Raw genomic sequence first — 21,965 nt, 5'->3', positions numbered from 1 at the left:
CAGGATAGATGCAGCGAGGATGTTCCCGATGGGTGTTTCCAGAACCAGGGGTCACAGTCTGAGGATTCAGGGTGGACCATTTAGGATGGAGATGAGGAGACATTTCTTCACCCAAAGAGTGGTGCGTCCGTGGAATTCATTAACACAGGAAGTAGTTGATGTCAAATGTATTCCAGAGGCAGCTAGATATAGCACTTGGGGCAAATGGGATCAAAGGTTATGGGGAGAAGGCTGTTGAGTTGGACGATCAGCCATAATTGTGATGAATGGCAGAGCAGGCTCGAAAGGGTGAATGGCCTCCGTCTGCTCCTATCTTCTATGTATCTATGTCCTTCTGTGCTCCACAAGTAATGATAAGATCTGTGCAGAAATCTGCACTCCATCACTTTAGCCAGTGGTGTTTCGAACCAATGGCAAGATAACAGGGAAATGATCCTCTGTCGGAATAACAGCCATCCTTCAAATAGTGTGAAACTTTGTCCTGATTGAACTGATATTGTAAAAGCTTGCATCAGTTTGTAACTTTATCTTTTATTGAATAGGAAAAGTATAAATAGATCAAACTGATAAACCACATTTACAACTCGGATTGTACCAAGGTTGTTGACTTCAGAAGCCTCAAGACATTTAGTGGCAAATGACTTCACGCTTCTCAGCTTCATTGAATGAGGTTCAAAAAGAGGCCCTTTCTACGAGTCAAGTAAAGAAATTAAATTTGCATTTTTGAGGACTGTGCTAGTATTGAAGGTGTGTTGTGGCACATTTGCTGCTGTTCACTGTCATAAATAGCCTGAACTGGGAGACATTGAGGTAGAGTGAGTTCTGCTGTAACGTGGTAGTTCTATTCTCATGCAATCCCATGAGAATGTTAAGGAAATTGTGTAATAGCAGCATCATTTAAAATAAACGTTCGTGCTTTAGAAGCAGTGTCCCCAGTTCGTCAATCACGTTACAGCAAATTTGCATTAACAAAACACGCATTGTAGCAGAATGACCTGTATTCTCCTGTTGCAGAGCTCCTACCCCTCTCTAAGCATCTGGATGATGGATTCCAGAGCTTCCCTTCATCTACGACATTGATTAAGCCTGTGAGTGGTTCACTGCTTCTCCTTCAGGCCATCCGCAAGGATGTAGAGGGGTTGAAGTAGCAAGTAGAGCTGAGTGCATTTGGTGTACATATGGAATCTGACAGTCAAGTTTCAGATGATGTCGTGAAAGGGCACCATGCAAATGAGAGGTTGGAGGTGGGCTAACCTAGATTTCTCAGAGGAGGAGAACCCAAGAAATAAAAATGTTAGGGCAGGAAGAGAAAACATTGTCAATGATAATCAGGTCGATGATTGGATGAATAAGAGTCTCACACATCGTGGACAATGGAAAAGAGTTATAAAATCAACCATGCCAAAGGCAGCAACAGGTTCTTCCAAATTTATTCACAGGTGTAACCCTGTGCTGTTGTCTACTTCGAGTGTTCCCATTATCAATCAGCGTGACTGGGAAGTTTTACCAAACAAGTTCATTGCCATCCCCACCATATGCCATCACACAGAGTTTATGAACAGAGTTGACTCTTGTCCTTATACTAGGAGAAAGTGAGGACTGCAGATGCTGGAGATCAGAGCTGAAAATGTGTTGCTGGAAAGGTGCGGCAGGTCAGGCAGCATCCAAGGAGCAGAAGTATTGATGTTTCGGGCATGAGCCCTTCTTCCTGAAGAAGGGCTCATGCCCGAAACATTGATTCTCCTGCTCCTTGGATGCTGCCTGACCTGCTGCGCTTTTCCAGCAACACATTTTCAGCTCTGTCCTTATACTGAAGAACAAGATTGTTAGAAATTACATATACTGTGTCGATAATTGAGAAGGCAAGAGCATTCAAACAACCCAATCAGCTTGGTACTGATTCTAAGTATGCCTCATATCCGTAGACATCAAATATGATATGCCCCAATTACTAATATTATGCAACTTACCCATTATTCTACATCAAAGAGCATCACCCCTTTTTAAATAAAGCAAAATGTCAATTTTTGATCTTCTTGATGTTTTGTGGGATCTTACTGTACATACACTGATAGCTCACATTGCTTACATTACATGTCTGCTTCATGACAGTCACTGTCATGTGACCATACTTCATTTGATGTAAAATGCCTTGGAGTCTAAGGGCTTGAAAGTTGTCATGTAAATACCTCACTAGTCAGAGTCCACATGCCAACAAATCAGCCACCCTTTCTCTCATGCAGTATAATTGTTCCCTTTGAAATTTGGCATTCTTGCAGTTCCATCCTGATGAGTGCACAGTGAAAAACTTTGAGCCCATCTCTTTTTTCATCAAGAATATGATTTTGAATATCAGGTGACTCCTTATTCATTTCAATTCCTTTATTGGTCAGTGCATTGAGAATAGGAGTTGTGAGGTCACATTGTGGCTGTACAGGATATTGGTTAGGCTACTTTTGGAATACTGCATGCAATTCTGGTCTTCCTCCTATCAGAAGGATGTTGTGAAACTGAAACTTGAAAGGGTTCAGAAAAGGTTTACAAGGATGTTGCCAGGATTGGAGGGTTTGAGTTCTAGGGAGAGGCTGAATAGGCTGGGGCTGTTTTCCCTGGAGTGTCAGAGGCTGAGGGGTGACTTTATAGAGGTTTATAAAATCATGAGAGGCATGGATAGAGTGAATAGACAAGATCTTTTCCCTGGGGTGAGGAAGTCTGAAAGTAGAGGACATAGGTGTACGGTGAGAGGGGGAAAGATTTAAAAAAGATCGAAGAGGCAACGTTTTCACACAGAGGATGGTGCATGTATGGAATGAGCTGCCAGAGGAAGTGGCGGAGGCTGGTACAATTGCATTATTTAAAAGGCATCTGGATGGATATATGAATGGGAAGGGTTTAGAGGGATATGGGCCAGGTGCTGGCAAATGGGACTAGATTAATTTAGGATATCTGGTCAACATGGACAAGTTGGATCGAAGGGTCTGTTTCCTATGACTCTATAACTGCTGCTGTTGAGAGTTCACATTCAATAACCATCACTCAGTTAGCAACAACTAAGCAGATTCACTCTGGCTGTAAGGATGGAGAAAAGTGTTTTGCTAGTGCTGTTGGTGTAGGAGTGTATCACTGAGGTAAATTAAGGGATTCATGTGAAATGTGACCCATGACTATGGCAGCAAAAATATCCCTGTCTTTACAACAAAATAATTCATTGTAATGAAAATCTGATCTGGCATCTGTATTTTTCTCTTTCAGATATCCTCAAAGCCTTCTTCCAGACCTCTGAGTCCCCTCTCACCACTGGCTTTCATGACAACCATCTCTGACTCACTTCCTGTTGACTTCAGCTCCCCAGCTAACCCTTTTGCCTGCCTGGATAACTCTGCGGCAAAACACAAGATTGCTGTTAATCCTCGCAGACAGAAGTTCTTTGCCAAACAGAAGAAGCCAACTATTGTAAGAATGCACTGTCCACTGACAACAAGAAAAACAATAACCAGAAACATATGAAGCAAAGACATTGTAAATAAATTCAACACATTGTGAATCAGAATGCAAATTGTGACTCTGAATAAATCTATAACTAACCTTATCAAATCTCTTTGAAAAGGAAAGGAAAATACAGTTGCTTTTGTTTGTTTTACCCAGCTAAAGTAAAAAGACAACTGACCCAATAAAAATTGAGTAGAAATGCATTTGTTTTGTATTTAAACCAGGCAGCAATTTGTTTTTAGTGGCATTCATAAGAATTAGTAGCAGACATAGGTCATTCCGTCCCACAAACCTGCTCTTCCTTCATCATTGATCTAACTTTGGTGTTAACACCACATTCCTGCCAACTGCCAATAAGGGTTAGCACTGCTGCCTCATAGCGCCAGGGACCTGGGTTCGATTCCTACCTCAGGTGACTGTGTGGAGATTGCACGTTCTCCCCTGCGTGGGTTTCCTCCGGGTGCTCCGGTTTCCTCCCACAATCCAAAGATGTGCTGGTCAAGTGAATTGGCCATGCTAAATTGCCCATAGTGTTAGGTACAGTAGTCAGGAGTAAATATACGTTAGGGGAAAGGGTCTGGGTGGGTGAGTTACTCTCCGGAGGATCACGTGGACATGTTGGGCCGAAGGGCCTGTTTCCATATTGTAGGGTGTCTAATCTAATCACTGTTAATCACGAATCAATCTTAAAGATATTCACTGATGTCACCTCTGCTGTTCTCTGGGAAGAAGTTTTCCAAAGACTCTGAAAGAAAAAAAATTCAGCACTTCCTTGTGCCAAAATCAGATCACAAACCTAATTTAAAATTATAATTGTGAGTTATTTAGACAAAATCATTTCTGGCATTTATTCCCAATCTATCGCTTCCCATTACTTCATTTCCAGGATTTGCTTCCTCAGTACGTTTCTGGTTATTTTCTTAGCTGAATGTGTTTGAAGTGATTGTCTACACGTTTTAATTTCACAATCTGCAGAATTAAAGCCAAGCACAGGTCGGTGGGAGAATCAGCCACAGTTACATCCATTTGGGTTTTCTCTGTTTCATCCTGATTGTGAAAAAGGTTATGCCACTATGGGAGTTCCCAGGAACCAGCAGAGGATTTGAACGAGCAAGTGGCTAGGTAGAGCTGGATGTGCTCAGCGTATGAATGCAACCTGACACTGAATCTCAAAGGAGGAGACCTCTAGAAATAAATGTGTTGGAGCAGGAAAAAGAACCATTGTCTATGATAATCCAGTCAAAAAATGGATGAGTGAGAGTAGAATGACAGTCTGCGGGAGAAAGTGAGGACTACAGATGCTGCAGAGCCAGAGTTGATAAACCATGGCACTGGTAAAGACACAGCAGGTCAGGCAGCATGCGAGGAGCAAGGGAGTCGGTGTTTCAAGAAGGACCATTCTTCAGGAGTTGGGGAGAGTGAAGGGGACTGCATGATAAATGGAGGGTGGGAGGTGGAATAAGGCTGTGGGAAAGGTAGGTTGGATGGCAATAGGCGGATGAAGGTAAGAGGTGATGGTGATAGGTCGGTGGAAAGTGAGAAGCAGGTAGGTGGGAAGGAAGATGGACAGGTAGGTCAGGTCAGGAGGGTGGACTTGAGTTGGAGGGATGGGGTCGGGGGCAGGGGAGATATAGAAACTGGTAAAATCAGGGTTTGTGCAGCCTCACATCGTATGGACAATGGGAAAGAGTCGTATAATCGACCATGTCAAAGGCTGCAAACAGGTTTTCCAAAATTCATTCTCAGGCTGTTGGTTTCATTGGGAATGCCTAAATTATTGCCCCAGAGGACAGTTAAGAGTTAACTACATTGCTATGGGTCTGGCGTCACATGTGGGCATCAGTAAACCAGATGGGATTTTCTCCTAAAAATCAACAATGGTTTCATGGTCGTCATTAGATTCTTAATTCCAGAGTTTTATTGAATTCAAATTGCACCACCTGTCATGGCAGGATGCAAACTCGGATTTCCAGAGCAGTGCATGGGTCTCTGGATTAGGTGTCTAACAATAATATCACTCAGTCATCACTGTACCCTAGAAGTCTGTGGGAAGCTAGAGAAGTGATTGCTGGGCCTTTTGCTGAGATATTTGTATCACCAATAGTCACAGGTGAGGTGCCGGAAGACTGGAGATTGGCTAACGTGGTGCCACTGTTTAAGAAGGGTGGTAAGGACAAGCCAGGGGACTATAGACCAGTGAGCCTGACATTGATGATGGACAAGTTGTTGGGGGGAATCCTGAGGGACAGGTTTTACGCATATTTGGAAAGGCAAGGACTGATTAGGGATAGTCAACATGATTTTGTGCATGGGAAATCATGTCTCACAAACTTGATTGAGTTTTTTGAGTAAATAACAAAGAGGATTGATGAGGGCAGAGCAGTAGGTGTGATCTATATGGACTTCAGGGCTAGAGGGCATAGGTTTAGGGTGAGAGGGGAAAGATATAAAAGAGACCTACAGGGCAACTTTTTTACGCAAAGAGTGGTGCATGTATGGAATGACTTGCCAGAGGATGTGGTGGAGGCTGGTACAATTGCAACATTTAAGAGGCATTTGGATGGGTATATGTATAGGAAGGGTTTGGAGCAATATGGGCCCGGTGCTGGCAGGTGGGACTAGATTGAGTTGGGATATCTGGTCGGCATGGACGGGTTGGACTGAAGGGTCTATTTCCATGCTGTACATCTCTATGACTCTATGACTTCCTCCCTTGAGAAGTATGGGAAGGAGTGCAACATCTGTGTCATATTTGCATAAACTGGGGATGTCAAAATGCCACCAGTGGGGACAGCTAGTTATTGCCTCGTAAAATGGAGGGGGATGGTGACACATTACCTGAGCTGAGTCCACTCCCGTGCGAGAGGAGACCTCCAATTTCAGGCCACTTCCACCATTAATACCAACGTTTGGGCTTTTGTCTCATTAAAAACTGAGATTGTGTATACCACATTAACCGTTTTCCAACTTGCCGTGCCACCTTCCTCAATTCATGCACGTAAACCACTCTCCCCACCAAAAAATATTATATTAACCGCTTTCACACACAGGCCTCGTGTGAGCAGTCGTGCACAGCTTTAGCAGCTCTGGCAATGATTTTACACAGGAAAAGCTATGCGGGGAAAGTAACTGCACAGGATTCAACATGGGTCGCAGTCCTGTTTGGTCAACTGAAGCTCTTTATTATAATTTTAAAGTAAAATTATGTTCTTGATATCTTCAAAGTGGTGCACAATAGTACATATAAATCTGAATCAACCCAGTTTAAATAAACGTTGAGTTTTATGCAGAAGTGTAGATGTCAGTAGGAATTGCAAACTCTTGCAAGCTGTATTCAAATTGAAGTGACAACAGTTGCACCCCACTGTTAGCTGTTTTCTGTGGGTTGTGTTTATATATAACTGTGTTGAAATATGAACAGGTAATTTTGCAGAAGTAACTTGTTAATATTTTCATGATGATGCAAGATTAAAGAGTATTTCCATTTCCAGATTTCCAACTTACATAGTTGATATTCACTGTCATCAAGTGAATTGTACAATATCTGTCAGGAAAGAATTCTATCTTCGCAGAAATATTCTTAAAGAAATATTCCCTCAATATTCTAAATTAGATTAGATTAGATTACTTAGAGTGTGGAAATAGGCCCTTCGGCCCAACAAGTCCACACCGACCCGCCGAAGCGCAACTCACCCATTTACCCCTTCACCTAACACTACAGGCAATTTAGCATAGCCAATTCACCTGACCTACACATTTTTGGAGTGTGGGAGGAAACTGGAGGACCCAGAGGAAACCCACGCAGACGCGGGGAGAATGTGCAAACTCCACACAGCCAGTCGCCTGAGGCAGGAATTGAACCCGGGTCTCTGGCGCTGTGAGGCAGCAGTGCTAACCACTGTACAATGAGAAAAGATAGCTCTCTACGAATTAATATTTAAATACACATAAATTAACATGCATAATGTTATTTTTCCTCCAGAGAGAAGATTCAAAGATGCCCAAATTTATTTTGCCTGGAAGTAAAGATGAAAGGGATCCAGTCACGTCCTCTGCCAATGATTTCCAGACAGAAAATAAAGAAGAAATTGGTATGGACACTTTTATTGCCATCAGTTTTAATTACTATATCCCTGAAGGAAAATACTTACTGGAAGTGTGTTATTAAGATGCCACTGTTCAGAGCAAATCCTGACTCAACAAATTGCTTCGAACAGTTGGTAGCATTCTTCACAGTCAGAGGTTATGGAGTCATGCCTCAACCTACATCAAGAGAATCCAAGTGGGGAAAACAAAAACAGTTTTACATAAAAACTGCAATACTTGGAAATGAATGTAGTGTCATACTGGAGCTCCAGTTTGAGGGAGACAAAGTGAGTTGGACCTGTATACACCATTCGCAGGCTATGTTGCTTTCACACATAAGTGGAGACAGCAGCCTAATGTTACATTTTTCAAATGAGAGGTGACTTCCAAGGTTCTGGAAGTCCTGTGGTACAATGCAAAGGTGAGAAGTGGAGATGTGATGGACAGCATTGTTCCCCAGTGCTGTTCCCCTGCTTATGGATTGTGGAGTCGAGAGGGTGGTGCCGGAAAAGCATAGCAGGTCAGGCAGCATCCGAGGAGCAGGGGGGTTGACGTTTTGGGCAAAAGCACTTCATCAGGAATGATGAAGAGCTTTTGGCTGAACTGTCAATTGTCCTGCTCACCGGTTGCTGCCTGAACTGCTGTGCTTTTCCAGCATCACACTCTCCACTCTAACATCCAGCATCTGCAGTCCTCACTTTCACCTATGGATTGTGAAATCGAGCGTTGTGTTAAATGCCTGCCTAACCACAGGGGTTGCAGTTTTAATTTGCTCATTGTGTATGAAGTATTTTGAGAGGTTTCTGATGAATGTAATGATATGCTATAGAAATACCGGAATTTTTTCACTCATTTGTTTCGTGAGGTATTTCTGTGAGGTGTTGGTGTGAATCAAGTCAAATCTTTATATTTATTAAATTTCACCACAAACCAATAGCCAGTAGAGACCTGGCAGAATGGTGGCTCATTGGTTAACCCTATTGCCTCATTGTGCCAGGGACCCACTTTTGCACGTTCTCCCCATCCAAGTGTTCTGATTTCTTCCCACAGTCCAAAGATGTGGGAAATGCAGGGATAGGGTCGAGTGCAGGTCTGGGTGGAAAGGTTGGTGTGGACTCAATGGGCTGAAGGCCTGTTTCCACACTGCAGGGATTCTATGGCTGGTTATTAAATTGAACAGCCAATGTTCCTTTCTTGTTATCATGTGTTTCTGACTTGCATGACAGATTTCTGGGATTAAACCCATATTGTTGAATGCATATTCCCCTCCATAAAATTACTGTGAAGAACAAAATTATTAATATCATTCAGTAAAGACACCAGTACGCTGAATAAACCATGCAAAATAAAAGGTTGTCATTTGGCTCATCATGCTTATACTAGCATTTTCAAAGAGGCAGTAATTCACCTCCGAGCTCTACAAATTCTATTCATCATCTTCAGGGCATAAGTCAGGAGTGTGATAGAATATATACCACTTGCCTGTTTGATTGCAGCTCCAACAACACTCAAGAGGCTTGACACCATCCAAGACAAAGCACCTTCTTGTTTAAACCGCATCCACTGCCTCCAACGTTCACTCTTTCCAAAACTGACACATAATGGCAACAGTGTGCACCATCTACAAGATGCTTTGCAGCATCTTCCAAACTGGTGCCTAGAAGGACAAGGGAAACACCACCACCTGCAAGTTCCCCTTCATGTTGCACCCGATCCTGCCTTGGAAATATATTGCTAATCCTGCAGTGTTACTGGATCAAGATCCTAGAAATTCCTCTCCATCAGCACAGTGGATACTCCTACCAGCATGTTGACTGCAGCGGGCCAACAAGGCAGCTCACCACAAAAGGGGCAACTGGAGAAGGGCAGCAAATGTTGGCTCAGCCAGCAATGTCACATTCCATGAATAAATAAAAGACTTATTCAGTCAGATCCATTCCTTTGTTCTTGGCGCCATAATTTTCTTTTTGTTCACAAATATGTAACAAACTTCTTTTTAAAATTTTCTATTAGTTCTGCTCCCACTACTCTTTCGGGGAGATCATAAAAATTCACCGAATGAGAAAACTACCCTAATCTTTCCTCCAGTTCTTTTGTCAAACTTCTAAATCCCGTATCCTCTGGTTACCAGTTTTCCTGCTGTTGGGGACATGTGTTCCCCATGACCCTCTCAAAATGCATGTTCACTTTGAACGTCTGTGGCAAAACTACCTTCATTCTCCTCAATACAGAGAAGTTCATCTCAATAACTTTCATGTCCACATTTGACTTCTTTGGAGTTAACGTTCCTAAATTGAATGCTATGTCCATTATTTGTATGCTTCCATTTATGACCTTTTTTTTTGCCATATTCATGGGATGTAGGCATCACTGGCTAAGTCATTTATTGTCCATTCCTAGTTGCCCTTGAGAAAGTGATAGTGAGCTGCCTTCTTGAACCGCTGTAATCCATGTACAGTAGGTAGACCCATATGTCGTTAGGGAGGGAATTCCAGGATTTTGACCCAGTGACAATGAAAGAATGGCAAAATATTTCCAAATCAGAATGACGAGTAGATTGGAGGGGATCTTGCAGACGGTAGTGTTCCCAAGTATCAGCTGTCTTCGAGATGGTAGTGAGTTTTGAGAAGATTTGTAGCTCGGTTGAAGTTCTGGATGGAGGTTTGCTTGCTGAGCTGGAAGGTTCAGTTTTCGGACATTTTGTCACCATTATTGGTAACATTATCAGTCAGCTTCCGTTTGAAGCACTTTCTACTTATGTGTTTAGGTTTCCTTGGGATGGTGAAATTATTTCTTGTGGTGACATCATTTCCTGTTCTTTTTCTCAGATGGTAGTAGCCATGGGTTTGGGAGGCACAGTCTAAGAATATTTGGTAAATCTCTGCACTGCATCTTGTAGATAGTGCATACTGCTGCTACGGAGTATTGTTAGTGGAGGGAGTGAATGCTAATGGATGCGATGCCAGTGTCAAACTTATTGAGTGTTGTTGGATTTGCACCCATCCAAGCAAGTGGGGCGTGTTCATTCACAGTACTGACTTGTGTCTTATCGATGGTGGACATGCTTTGGGGAGTCAGGATGAGAGTTACTTATTGCTTAGCGAGTTTTGAGAAGATTTGTAGCTCAGGTTGGAGTTCTGGATGTAGGTTTGCTCGCTGAGCTTGGAGGTTCATTTCCAGACATTTAATCACCCTACTAGGTAACATCTTCGGTGGGCCTCAGGCAAAGCAGTATACATGATTCCTGCTTTCTGTTTATATGTTTGGGTTTCTTTGGTTGGTGATGTCATTTCCAACGGTGATGTCATTTCCTGTGGTGATGTCATTTCCGGTAGTGATGCATTTCCTGTTCTTTTTCTCAGGGGGTGGTAGATGTGGTCTAACTCGATGTGTTTGTTGATAGAGTTCCGGTTGGAATGCCATGCTTCTAGGAATTCTTGTGCATGTCTCTGTTTGGCTTGGCCTAAGATGGATGTGGTATCCCAGTCGAAGTGGTGTCCTTCCTTATCTGTATGTGAGGATACAAGTGAGAGAGGGTCATGTCATTTTGTGGCTAGTCGGTGTTCATGTATCCTGGTGGCTAGTTTTCTGCCTGTTTGTCCAATGTAGTGTTTGTTACAGTTCTTGCACGGTATTTTGTAAATAACAATAGTTTTGCTTGTTGTCTGTATTGGGTCTTTCAAGTTCATTAGCCACTGTTTTAGTGTGTTGGTGGGTTTGTGGGCTACCATGATGCTAAAGGGTCTGAGTAGTCTGCCAGTCATTTCTGAGATGTCTTTGATGTAGGGGAGAGTGGCTAGGGTTTCTGGATGTTCAAAGTTTGGGAGAAGATTTGTAGCTTGGATGCTCGTTGTTGTGGTTCTGTTCGCCGAGCTGGGAATTTGTGTTGCAGATGTTTCGTCCCATGTAAGGACTGCACAAAATACTACATAGGACAAACAGGAAGACAGCTAACGATCCGCATCCATGAACACCAACTAGCCACGAAACGACATGACCAGCTATCGTTAGTAGCCACACACTCAGATAACAAGCAACATGAGTTCGACTGGGGCAACACTACTATTATAGGACAAGCCAAACAGAGAACAGCCTGGGAATTCCTAGAGGCAATGCACTCATCCATAGATTCAATCAATAAGCACATCAACCTGGAACCAATATACCGGCCACTGCAGCGGAGGCAGAAGAGGCAGATACAAATCACTATAAATGCCGGAGGAAACATCACAGAAGCGCTTCACAGGAGGCTCCCAAGCACTGAGGATGTCACCTAGACAGGGGACGAAACGTCTGCAACACAAATTTCTGGATGTATTTTGTCTGCTTGTTTGAGTTTGTTATTGAGAAATCGGCGGACTATGTTCATTGGGTACCCATTCTTTTTGAATACACAGTATAGGTGACTTTCCTCTGCTCTCATAGTTCCTCTGTGCTGCAGTGTGAGTTGGCTCATTGAAATAATGTTCTGATGCAGCTTTGTTTGTGGATGTTGCTACAGATTGCTTCTGTAGTTCAATATTTGATCCGTGTGTGTTGTTTTCCTGAAGTCTCACTAGAATTCCTAGAAGCATAGCAATCCAACTGGAACTCTATCAACAAACATATCGAGTTAGACCCCATCTACCGCCCCTGAGAAAAAGAACAGGGAATGGCATCACCACAGGAAATGACATCACCACCAGAAATGACATCACAAACCCAAAGAAACCCAAGCATCTAAATAGAAAGCAGGAATCATGTACACTGCTTCGCCTGAGGCCCACTGAAGGTGTTACCTAGTGGGGTGGCGAAATGTATGGAAATGAACCTTCTAGCTCAGCGAGCAAACCTACATCCATTATTTATTGCTGTATGCCTAGCCTCTTACCTGCTCTTGTAGCTACTGTGTTATATAATGAGTCCAGTTGAGTTTCTGGTTAATGCTAGCCCCCAGGATGTTAAAAGTGGGAGATTCAGTGATGGCAGCACCATTGAATGATAGGGTGCTGTGGTTAGATTGTCTTTTATTGGAAATGGTCATTTTCTGGCATTTGTGTGTCATGAATGATTTTTATGATTCTAAGGGAAGGTAGGTTTGGATGGGCAATAGGATAATCTACAATTTGTTGAGTACTTGCTGTTCTGATGCTTTAATGTGACATAATTGAATTACAAAACCAGCAGTGAAAGTGAAAACAATGTACAACCAACAATAATAACTTTTGAACAAATGTCTTCTGATGACTGACGGCAGAAATGTTTTCACTGTTTAGAATTAAGTTTTTGAACATTAGTTTTATTGTCATAAAATTAAGTCATTTATGACCTCTTTTCCTCATTATGTAACAGATCTCTTGGCACAATGCAATGACTTAAAGCATGAAACAAATGGAGATGAGTTTATGGAAACTGTTTCTAAGAGTTCCAAAATACATGAGGTTCCTCACAGTCACAGTCCAGAGCATGGTGGAAATGCTTTAGATCAGAATGGAGCTGTATTGCCTAAAACTACAAGTAAACAGACACTTGACCCAGAAATGCTCCTTACCTCTGATGGTGTATATAGTTCTGAGAAGCCTCCCAATATGCAAGTGCTGTCACCAGGAATAATGCTAATGCATGATGAAGATTTTAAATCGACTTTGGAGAAGTCTTGTATGGACAATGAAGAAAATGCTGTTCTGTCTCTTCCCATGTTTCCAATGACCATTACTGAATCAGAAGAATGTTCAGAGACAATCAGTCGAGCCAAAGGGGGAGCCATATTTGAGAATATGGAGGAGGCTGTGCACCCCATCAATGCCGACACACCTCCATCAGAAGGAAAGATCTCAGCTGAAATACACACAGAGAGAAGTGAAGTGGGAAATGGTGGAAATGCAGTACAATCAGAACATGGCTCAAAGTCTAAAGAAGCAAAGTGTAAGAGCTCTGTTGTACCTCATGATGACGCTTTGCACTTGTTCAAAGAGACAGAACGACAGGAAGAAAATATCCTGACAGATAATTCAATAATGAGAGAGGTAGTTGACACGAGCTTATTAAATAACAAGGTGGAACACCAACAGGCTTCCAGTGATGAATTGACAGATAATACTTGGTGTATATCAGAAGTTCCACTTGAAGAGTTGTTCATTCAATCTGAACCTTCTACACTGCAATTACTTGATGTTCAGGGACAGTCTGAACATTCAATACCTGATAAGTCATTACAGAAAGATAACAGGCTTGTGAATCAAGGTTCAGCCAAATTCTCAATCGCCTCTGCCTGGCAGAGGTCGTTATTGGAGGCCAATAGAAAGAACGAAGGTTTGAATGCAGATTGTAGTTTTCAGGCACCACAGAAACCTGAGCTTTGCAAGGAGAATGTCAGTGAAGGGTCATCAAATCAAGGCACAGGAGGTCTCCTGAAATACCAACAGTTCTTTGATCAGCCATTGAAGATGAAATTCGCTGGAGCCAGACCAGCTGCTACTGAGAAGCCATGTCTCCAAAACATTACAAAACCGCAAACAAAAGCTGACTTAGATACCAAAGGAAACCCATTTGGTGTCAAACTCAGGAGAACCTCACCTCTTCTCAAATATTCAGCTGAAAATAACTCCGAACATGTTGTGGTTGACAGCGAGCAGGCAGTGGGAAGTAAGCCACATGCAGGGATACAGACCCCAACGGCTCAGGCAATTGGTGCTAGAGGCAGCAGACAGGCAGAGGCTGACACAGTGAATACAGTGAAGGAAGATAATGACAAATTATTCCTGGAGAGTCACAGGAATAGATGCCGACTGCTGGGAAAAGCTGATTCAGTGGATGTCTCAACTGAGTTAGTGACACAAGAAAAGGACAATACTCCTCAAGAGAAGACTGAAAGAAAAGATCGTCAAACCCAACTGGACTTCAGTAAAGCCTCAGGTATGGAATATTAGTTTGTCTTGACCAATTGTTTGGTTAACTGTTTCAGTGGTTGAAGGAGACTGCACTGATGGTGTTCTAGATTCACTGCTTCACTGTTATTGTTACTAAATAAGTAACACTGTGGTTGTGTTATGCATTTTCCTGATATCTATACAAACTGAATTGCTCATTCCATTTTGTCTGTTTGTGCCTGCATGAAACAAGAAACACCATCAAGTAAACATTGGATAACTATCAACACGACCTTTTCCTTTCCCTCTTTTCCCAATATTCCCTTCATTGCATCTAAACGGATCATCTCATCTACTTCATGTGGTGATAACGGCTATGTTCTCACCACTCTATGGGTAAAGACATTTCTCCTGAATTTCCTTTTAGATTTATTTGTGACTACCTTATATTTAAGACCCCTTGTTTCGATGTCCCAAAATCTCTACATTGACTTGACGAAACACCTTCATCATTGTAAAGATCTTTAACGGGAGGAGGTGTTGGCTTGGAGGGATTATTATCACTAGACATATTAATCCAGAGACCCGGATAATTTTCTAGAAACCCAGGTTCAGATGGTGGAATTTGAATCCAGTAAATATCTGGGATTAAGAGTCTAATGATGACTACAAAACCATTGCCAGTTGTTGAGGGGAAAACACTTCTGGTTTAAGAAAGGAAATCTGCTGTTCTTATCTGGTCTGTCATATATGTGACTCCAGACCCCCAGCTTATCTGCCCTCTGAGCTATGAGGAATGGGCAATAGATGCTAGTCCATCCAGCAACTCCAACATCCTGTGAATGAATTAGAAAAACAGTCACCTTCTGTTTTCTCAAGGACATCTGAAAGTTGGAAATTAATTCTGATCGAAATTATCAAATGCACGCACAAAGCCAATGAATATAGCAATCTTTCGTTTGTGTGTTAATGTTAAAAACCAGTGGCCCTCTAAGTAAAAGCAAAACATGCAATGTCTTGATCAATCGTCTTCAGTGATATTATCTTTTGTTCCCTGTGGAAAAGATATTTGATTGCTCAAATCTGTTATGTAGAGAGGAAACCACAACTTGTCAAATGTGCTGCAGCAGAGGATGCCAGCTGTGGAGTCAACTGCTCAGAGCCTGTGTGGGTCTCCATGGCAAGACAGAAACAGAAAGGCTTTCAAGGCCAATACTCAGGGATGCAGGACAGACCCCAGCCCCTGGAGGACAGGTTCTCAGTACAGATTGATGCAAAGAAGGTAACATTATTTCCATTCAACTGCTAACATGTTTGATTTGTGTAGTTATTTGTGCTTAAATTTGTGCTTATTTGTAGTGAAATTGTCTTTTTCTTGATAATGAATCAGAAATTCGTTATTTCTATCCATTTTCAAAGACATGTGGTTTCTTCAAAGAAGTATCACATAATCCCTACAGTGTAGTAGCAGGCCATTTGGCCCATCGAATCCACTCTGCCCCTCCAAAGAGCATCCCACCTCCTGCACTCTAACCCTGCATTTCCCATGGTTAATCCACCTAGCCTGCACATCCCTGGGCAATTTAGCATGGTCAATCCACCTAACCCGCACACCTTTGGAGGAAGTCGGAGCACCCAGAGGTAACCGACGCAGACATAGGGAGAATGTGCAAACTCCATACAGATGGTCACCCGAGGGTGGAATCAAACCCGGGTCCCTGGTGCCAAGAGGCAGCAGTGCTAACCACTGAGTCACCGTAGTGGATGGAGTTGATCACCAAGTTTGACAAATAATTCTTCATTTCTTTTTCTTTTGGATGCACTGTGGGGGAACAAGTGGAATAATTGACAATTTTGTGAGCTTTTATTTTGCTTCCATTATATAATGACAGACTCACGTCAGAACATAATGCAGGATACAACCTTGAGGTGATTCGTTCACAATCCCAGGTCAATTGAAGAAACGTTTGTTTGTACAAGAAATACAACAAGCTGGAGTATGCTTCCTGATAGGCAGATTCATTTGTACTTGAAAAGAAAATTGGATATGTAGTTGAAAAGGAGATGTTCGCAGGGCTGTGTGCAAAGAACAAGGGAGTAGAGCTAATTAGATGGCTCTTTCCAAGAACCACCACCAAAAACTAAATGATGTCTTTTTATAGTGTATGATTCGAGGATGTTCAGACAGTAGTTCAAGAGGCACCATATATTTACAAAGATCAGATCGAGCTAGCGATAGAGAGAAACAAAAGTGTGAAGGTCACTGCCTTTGGAAAGGTTGGGCAATGGTGATAAGTGGGGAACTTGAGTGTTGTGCAAATTGAGCAGGAAGTGGGCCCAGTGGGTGATGGTATGGATTATCGCACAGAGCTGAGTCACAGAGATTCTGAACATTATGGTTAAACCGCCTTCCATGAACATTAATTTTTATACAATCCCGATATAGGGCAAGTTAATAATTGAACAAAAACAATGTTAACATTTTGAGCCAAGTGACCTGTCTTCTGAGTTGTTCTGCACTCGCAACATTAACTCTGTTTTTCTCTCTCTACATATGCTGCCAGACGTGCTGAGTTTTTCCAGCAATTTGTTTTTATTTGTTTCAGCATCCACTGATTTTCATTTAAATCCATTAATTTAATCCTGTCACTAAATCAAAGGATCTGACCCTTTCACCATAACATGAAGATAGTAAGTAGATAAATTGAACCTCGTTGCAGTGGAAATTATATTGCAAGAGAAATACAAGTGATTTAATGTAAAATTTAGCTATAAGGTTTGGGCCCCACTTCGTTGGATGAATAATTAAATTAATTGCCACCAAATCGTGTTGCTTCTGTTTATTTTTACCCAGGAGAAAACTGAGTTGAGATCCATGACATGATTGGCAGAACAGCTGAACACATTGGTATATTTACAAATGTAATGGAATTTTATGAATTATGTCAACTCTGATTTTACAACTTGGAAACAAGCCATTTGAGTAAAGGGTCCTGGTGTTTATGCAATACTCCAATCTCCTCCCACTGAACAGTTTTGGGCCTCTTCTCTAGGCAAAGATATATAAGTTGGTTCTGATACAACGCAATAGTTCTGTTTTCGTGTGATGTTGCATTATCAGAAAATTGCGTAATAGCCATCCCATTTAAACCAATGGGGCCAGAATTGCGTTATAGCCAATACAGGGAAGGAAAGTTTGTGTTCTACAAATAATGGGCTAAATTCTTCAATCCTGTTAAAGCCGATTCACCCTGAGTAAACATGTGTTAAAGCAGAACCAACTGTACTAGTATTGGGAGTGGTCCAAACAAGGTTCAGTAGGCTGATAGCAGGTATGAAGGGAGTATGTTACAAAGAGAGATTGAGTGGTTTGGGTCTGTACGTGCTGGAATATAGAAGAATGAGAGGTGACCTTACTGAAACGTACTCAGCTCCTTCCAGCATTCAAGTGCATCAAAGCCTCTCCCGGTGATCGGAGATGGCAGTGGCATTGTCAGCGGCAACAAAAGTGCGGCCTGCTCATGATGGTCGATGCAGGCTGACGGACACTCCAGACCATGGCTAGGGCCAGGTGTCTGCTTCTGTAGCTGAGCATTCTAAACACTTTTATGGAGATAAGTCTTTAGACTTTAAGATCTGGGCATTTTCGTACCTTCTGGTTCTTTTTAAAAAATGTTTCTATTGTCTTTCTTAAGTTCAGTTTTTTGAAACCAAGATGGCCCCTGAGAATGGTGAGTCTGTACATTTTTCACTGTACTCATGCATTTCTATACTTGAGTACATATGACAATAAAATCTAATTCTAATTCTGCGATCCTGAGAGGGCTTGCCAGGGTAGATGTGAAAAGGTTGTTTCCCCTTGGCAGAGACTCTGGAATGAGAGGGCATAATCTCAGAAAAAAAGGGTCACACGTTTAAGGCAGAGATGAGGAGGAATTTCTTCTCTCCATGGTTATGAATCTGTGGAATTGTTTACCTCAGAGGGCTGTTGAGGCTGGGTGTTTAAGTAATTTCACAGTTGAGGTAGACAAGATTTTTGCTTAGTAAGGGAATCAGGGGTTATGGTGAAAAAGCAGAAAAGTAGAGTTTAGAGTTATCAGAGTTGCCATGATCTCATTAACTGGAGACTTGATGGGCCAAATGGCCTACTTCTGCTCCTTTGTCTTACAGTCTTTTTTTTTTGTCACCGCATCAATATATCCTTCTATATTTATTCCTCCCTCATGGTTTTCCAGCTTCCCCTTAAATGCAGAAATGCTGTTCAGCTCAAGTATTCTCAGTGATAACAAGTTCCCCATCTTCAGCACTCATTGAATAAAGAGGTTTCTCCTGAACGCCCAATTTGTCTGCAATAAAATTGGTGACCCGTGATGTTTGACTGCACCATTGCAAACATTGTGGATTGACTTCAGTGGAAAAGTAATCAGATTGTTGAGTACAAATGCTCACTGACACTGAGTTAACCAAAAATATTTGCTAAATTAAAGGGCCATTCATTTTCCTTTTCTTTCTCTTTTAGGAAGCAAAAAAACCCCAATTGGGGAAGAATGGAAATAAGAACCCCTTACCCAGCTTTCAGGCCAAGGAACTGAAAACACATGCAAAGGAGGAAGATGAATCCAACACAATAACTCCTTTTGGACATGGTAAAAAAATCCACACAAAATCAAGCGATACCATTGTATTGAAGGAGGTGTTGACCTGTTGTGGGACAGATTTCTTCTCACCCTCCCCTCCCCTAAAAATTAATATATTGATGCATGAATGCTTAATTAAAAGAAATATTGCACCCAAACTGGATGCCAGACTGTTGTCTCCAAAGGACTTGGCACAGTTCAGATTCGAGCTTAGTTTACACAAACAGAAATAAATGATATAAATGAGGGGGATTGATCTCATGGTCATTATGGACATGTGGTTGTAAGGTGATCAGTGTTTCCAATCAGGTGTTCCAGGAAATTTGCTCTTTAGACAAGATAGGCAGAATGGAAACAAGGAGGGGAAACCTGACTAAAAGAGGATCGGTATAAAGACATTGCAAATAAAGGATCTTAGCTGAGAGAATTATTCTGAGCTTTCTGAATCGCACTAACAGCATGATGGATATGAATTCTGTTTATGTCAAAAGCAAATTTCATGATCATACATCCTGCCCCTTCATTCAAGTCATTGATATCGATTGTAAACAGCTGACAGCTCAGTACTATTCCTGTGGAGCACCAATGTTAGCAGCTTCTCAACCTGAAAACTATAATGTACCCCTAATCTGACAGTTTATCAATTCTAAACCATGCTAATATGTCAACTACATCACCTAAAAGCTCTTACTTTTGTGGTGACCTTTGATGTGACACCTTGTCAAATGACTTTTGGGAATCCAGTATATCACATCTACCCCTTTAACCACGTTGATTGTAATTTCCTCAAAGAACTCAGATAAAACCGTCAAACGTGATTTCCATTTCATAAACCTATGTTGACTCTGTCTGATTGCTTTGAGAGTTTCGGAGTGTTCTACAATAACCTCTTTAATAAGAGTCTAGCTCTCCATGTTAGGCTAACTGGCCTGTAATTTCCTGCCTCCTGACTTCTTCAGTTTTTGAGTAGGTGAGTTACACTCACTATTTTCCAACCTAATTGGACCTTACCAGAATCTAGGGAGCTTTGGAAAATTGAAACAAGTGCATCTAATTTCTTGACAGTTACTTCTTTTAAAATTGGGGGTTGAAATCCATCAGGCTTTAGGATGTTGTCATTCTAGTAATTGTCTCAGTACCTTTTCATGAGTGCTTGTCTTTGTTTTAGTACCTTGCTTGTTTTCGCTTCTTGATTTGCAAATATTTCTAGGATGTTGTTAGTGGCTTCAACTGTGAAGACAATCACAAAATATCTGCACCTGCCATTTCCTTAAATCACATTACTAATTCCCAAACTCATTCTCTAAGGAACCAATCCTCACTATAGATATTTTTTTTTCTTTTTAAATACTTGTAGAAATTCTAACTAACTATTTTACATTTCTAGCTAGCTTTCTCATCCCTTATTTTCTCTCTCCCTATTTTCAGACTGTATAATTTGTATTTATTTTATATTCTGTCCAATGTTTTGATCTGCATTAATCTTTGCAGAATATTGCTGTTTTCCTTTCAACTTGATACTACCTTTAATGTTCTTGGTCAGCCACACTTGAGGGATCCTCACTTAAAATGTTCTTTCTCACCAGAGTATATCTTTGTTGAGTAGGAAGAAATATCTTCTTAAATATCTACTGTTGCAACACTTTGCCTTAATTTAATTTTCCTGTTCACTTTAGCCAGTTCTATCATAATTTTCTTGTAAGTGACTTTATTTGAGTTTAAAATGCTAATCTTTGATGCACTGTTCTCTTCCCCCAAACTGAATGTGAAAATCAACCATGATATGATCAATGCATCCTAGGATTCCTTTATTAAGATAATTAATTAAAACCAGTTTATTAAATATCAACCAGTCTTGAATAACTGACTCTCTAGCAGGCTCAAGAATATGCTGCTCTAAGAAATTGTCCCGGCAACATTCTATGAATTGATCATCAGGGTAACCTTAGCCAATCTAATTCATACATTATATTTGGATTAAAATCATCCATGATTTTCTTATGAGATGGAGTCATAGATTCATACAGCATGGAAGCAGACCCTTCGGTCCAATCAATCCATGCTGACCATGATATCAAACTAAACTAGCTCCACCTGCCTGAACTTGGCCCATGTCCTTCCAAACATTTCTTATCCAGTTGCCTTCTAAACATTGTAACTGTGCCGACATCTATCGTTGCCTCTGGAAGTTCATTCCACACACAAACCACTGTTTGTGTAAAAACGTTGCCCTTCATGTCTTCTTTAAATCTTTCTCCTCTCACCTTAAAAATATGCCCCCTCGTCTTGAAAAACCTCCAACTCTCGGGAAAAGACACCTGCTGTTCACATTGCCTACAACCCTTACAATTTTCTAAACATCTATAAGGTTACCCCTCAACCTCCTGTGCTCCAGTGAAAAAAATCCCAGCCTATCCACTCTCCTTATAATTCAAACTCTCCATTACAGATCTCATGATTTCTTCCTGTATGTTTCCTCATGCCTTATTGTTCCTTTGAGGGAAACCATAAATGACTCCCCCAAATAGTTTATGGGTTCCCTTACTCAAACTGATACAATATCTTGATCTTTAGAATAAAGCTAATATCTCACTTTTACACTCATTTCATCCTTAATTAAGATTGCTACCTCATCATGTTTTCCTAGCTTCCTGTCCTTAATAGCTCCTGCATCACAACAATGACTGCACTTCAAACTTATCCTGAGATCAAAAATGGCTCAATATAAAAGCAAGTCATAGAGTAATAGAGATGTACAGTATGGAATCAGACCCATTGGTCCAACCCGTCCATGCCGACCAGATATCCCAACCCAATCTAGTCCCACATGCCAGCACCCGGCCCATATCCCTCCAAACCCTTCCTATTCATATACCAATCCAAATGCCTCATAAATGTTGCAATT

The 21,965-nt window shown here is 41.5% G+C and overlaps 1 protein-coding gene across 3 annotated transcripts in view; it reads left to right on the top strand.

The window, feature by feature from the left end:
• zgc:66433 (uncharacterized protein LOC321250 homolog) overlaps positions 1–21,965 on the top strand; it is a 195,945-nt gene that overhangs the window by 169,365 nt on the left and 4,615 nt on the right. For all 3 annotated transcript variants that reach the window (XM_043705166.1, XM_043705165.1, XM_043705163.1), the window contains exons 7-11: positions 3,253–3,453; positions 7,472–7,580; positions 12,907–14,469; positions 15,518–15,705; positions 18,943–19,069. In XM_043705166.1, the coding sequence (XP_043561101.1) occupies positions 3,253–3,453; positions 7,472–7,580; positions 12,907–14,469; positions 15,518–15,705; positions 18,943–19,069 (2,188 nt within the window). The remainder of the gene's footprint in view (positions 1–3,252; positions 3,454–7,471; positions 7,581–12,906; positions 14,470–15,517; positions 15,706–18,942; positions 19,070–21,965) is intronic.

This window comes from Chiloscyllium plagiosum, chromosome 15 (genome assembly GCF_004010195.1).
Source record: "Chiloscyllium plagiosum isolate BGI_BamShark_2017 chromosome 15, ASM401019v2, whole genome shotgun sequence".
Classification (NCBI taxonomy): domain Eukaryota; kingdom Metazoa; phylum Chordata; class Chondrichthyes; order Orectolobiformes; family Hemiscylliidae; genus Chiloscyllium; species Chiloscyllium plagiosum.
Note: the sequence above shows the minus strand (reverse complement) of the source record. Positions and strands in the feature narration are given on the sequence as shown.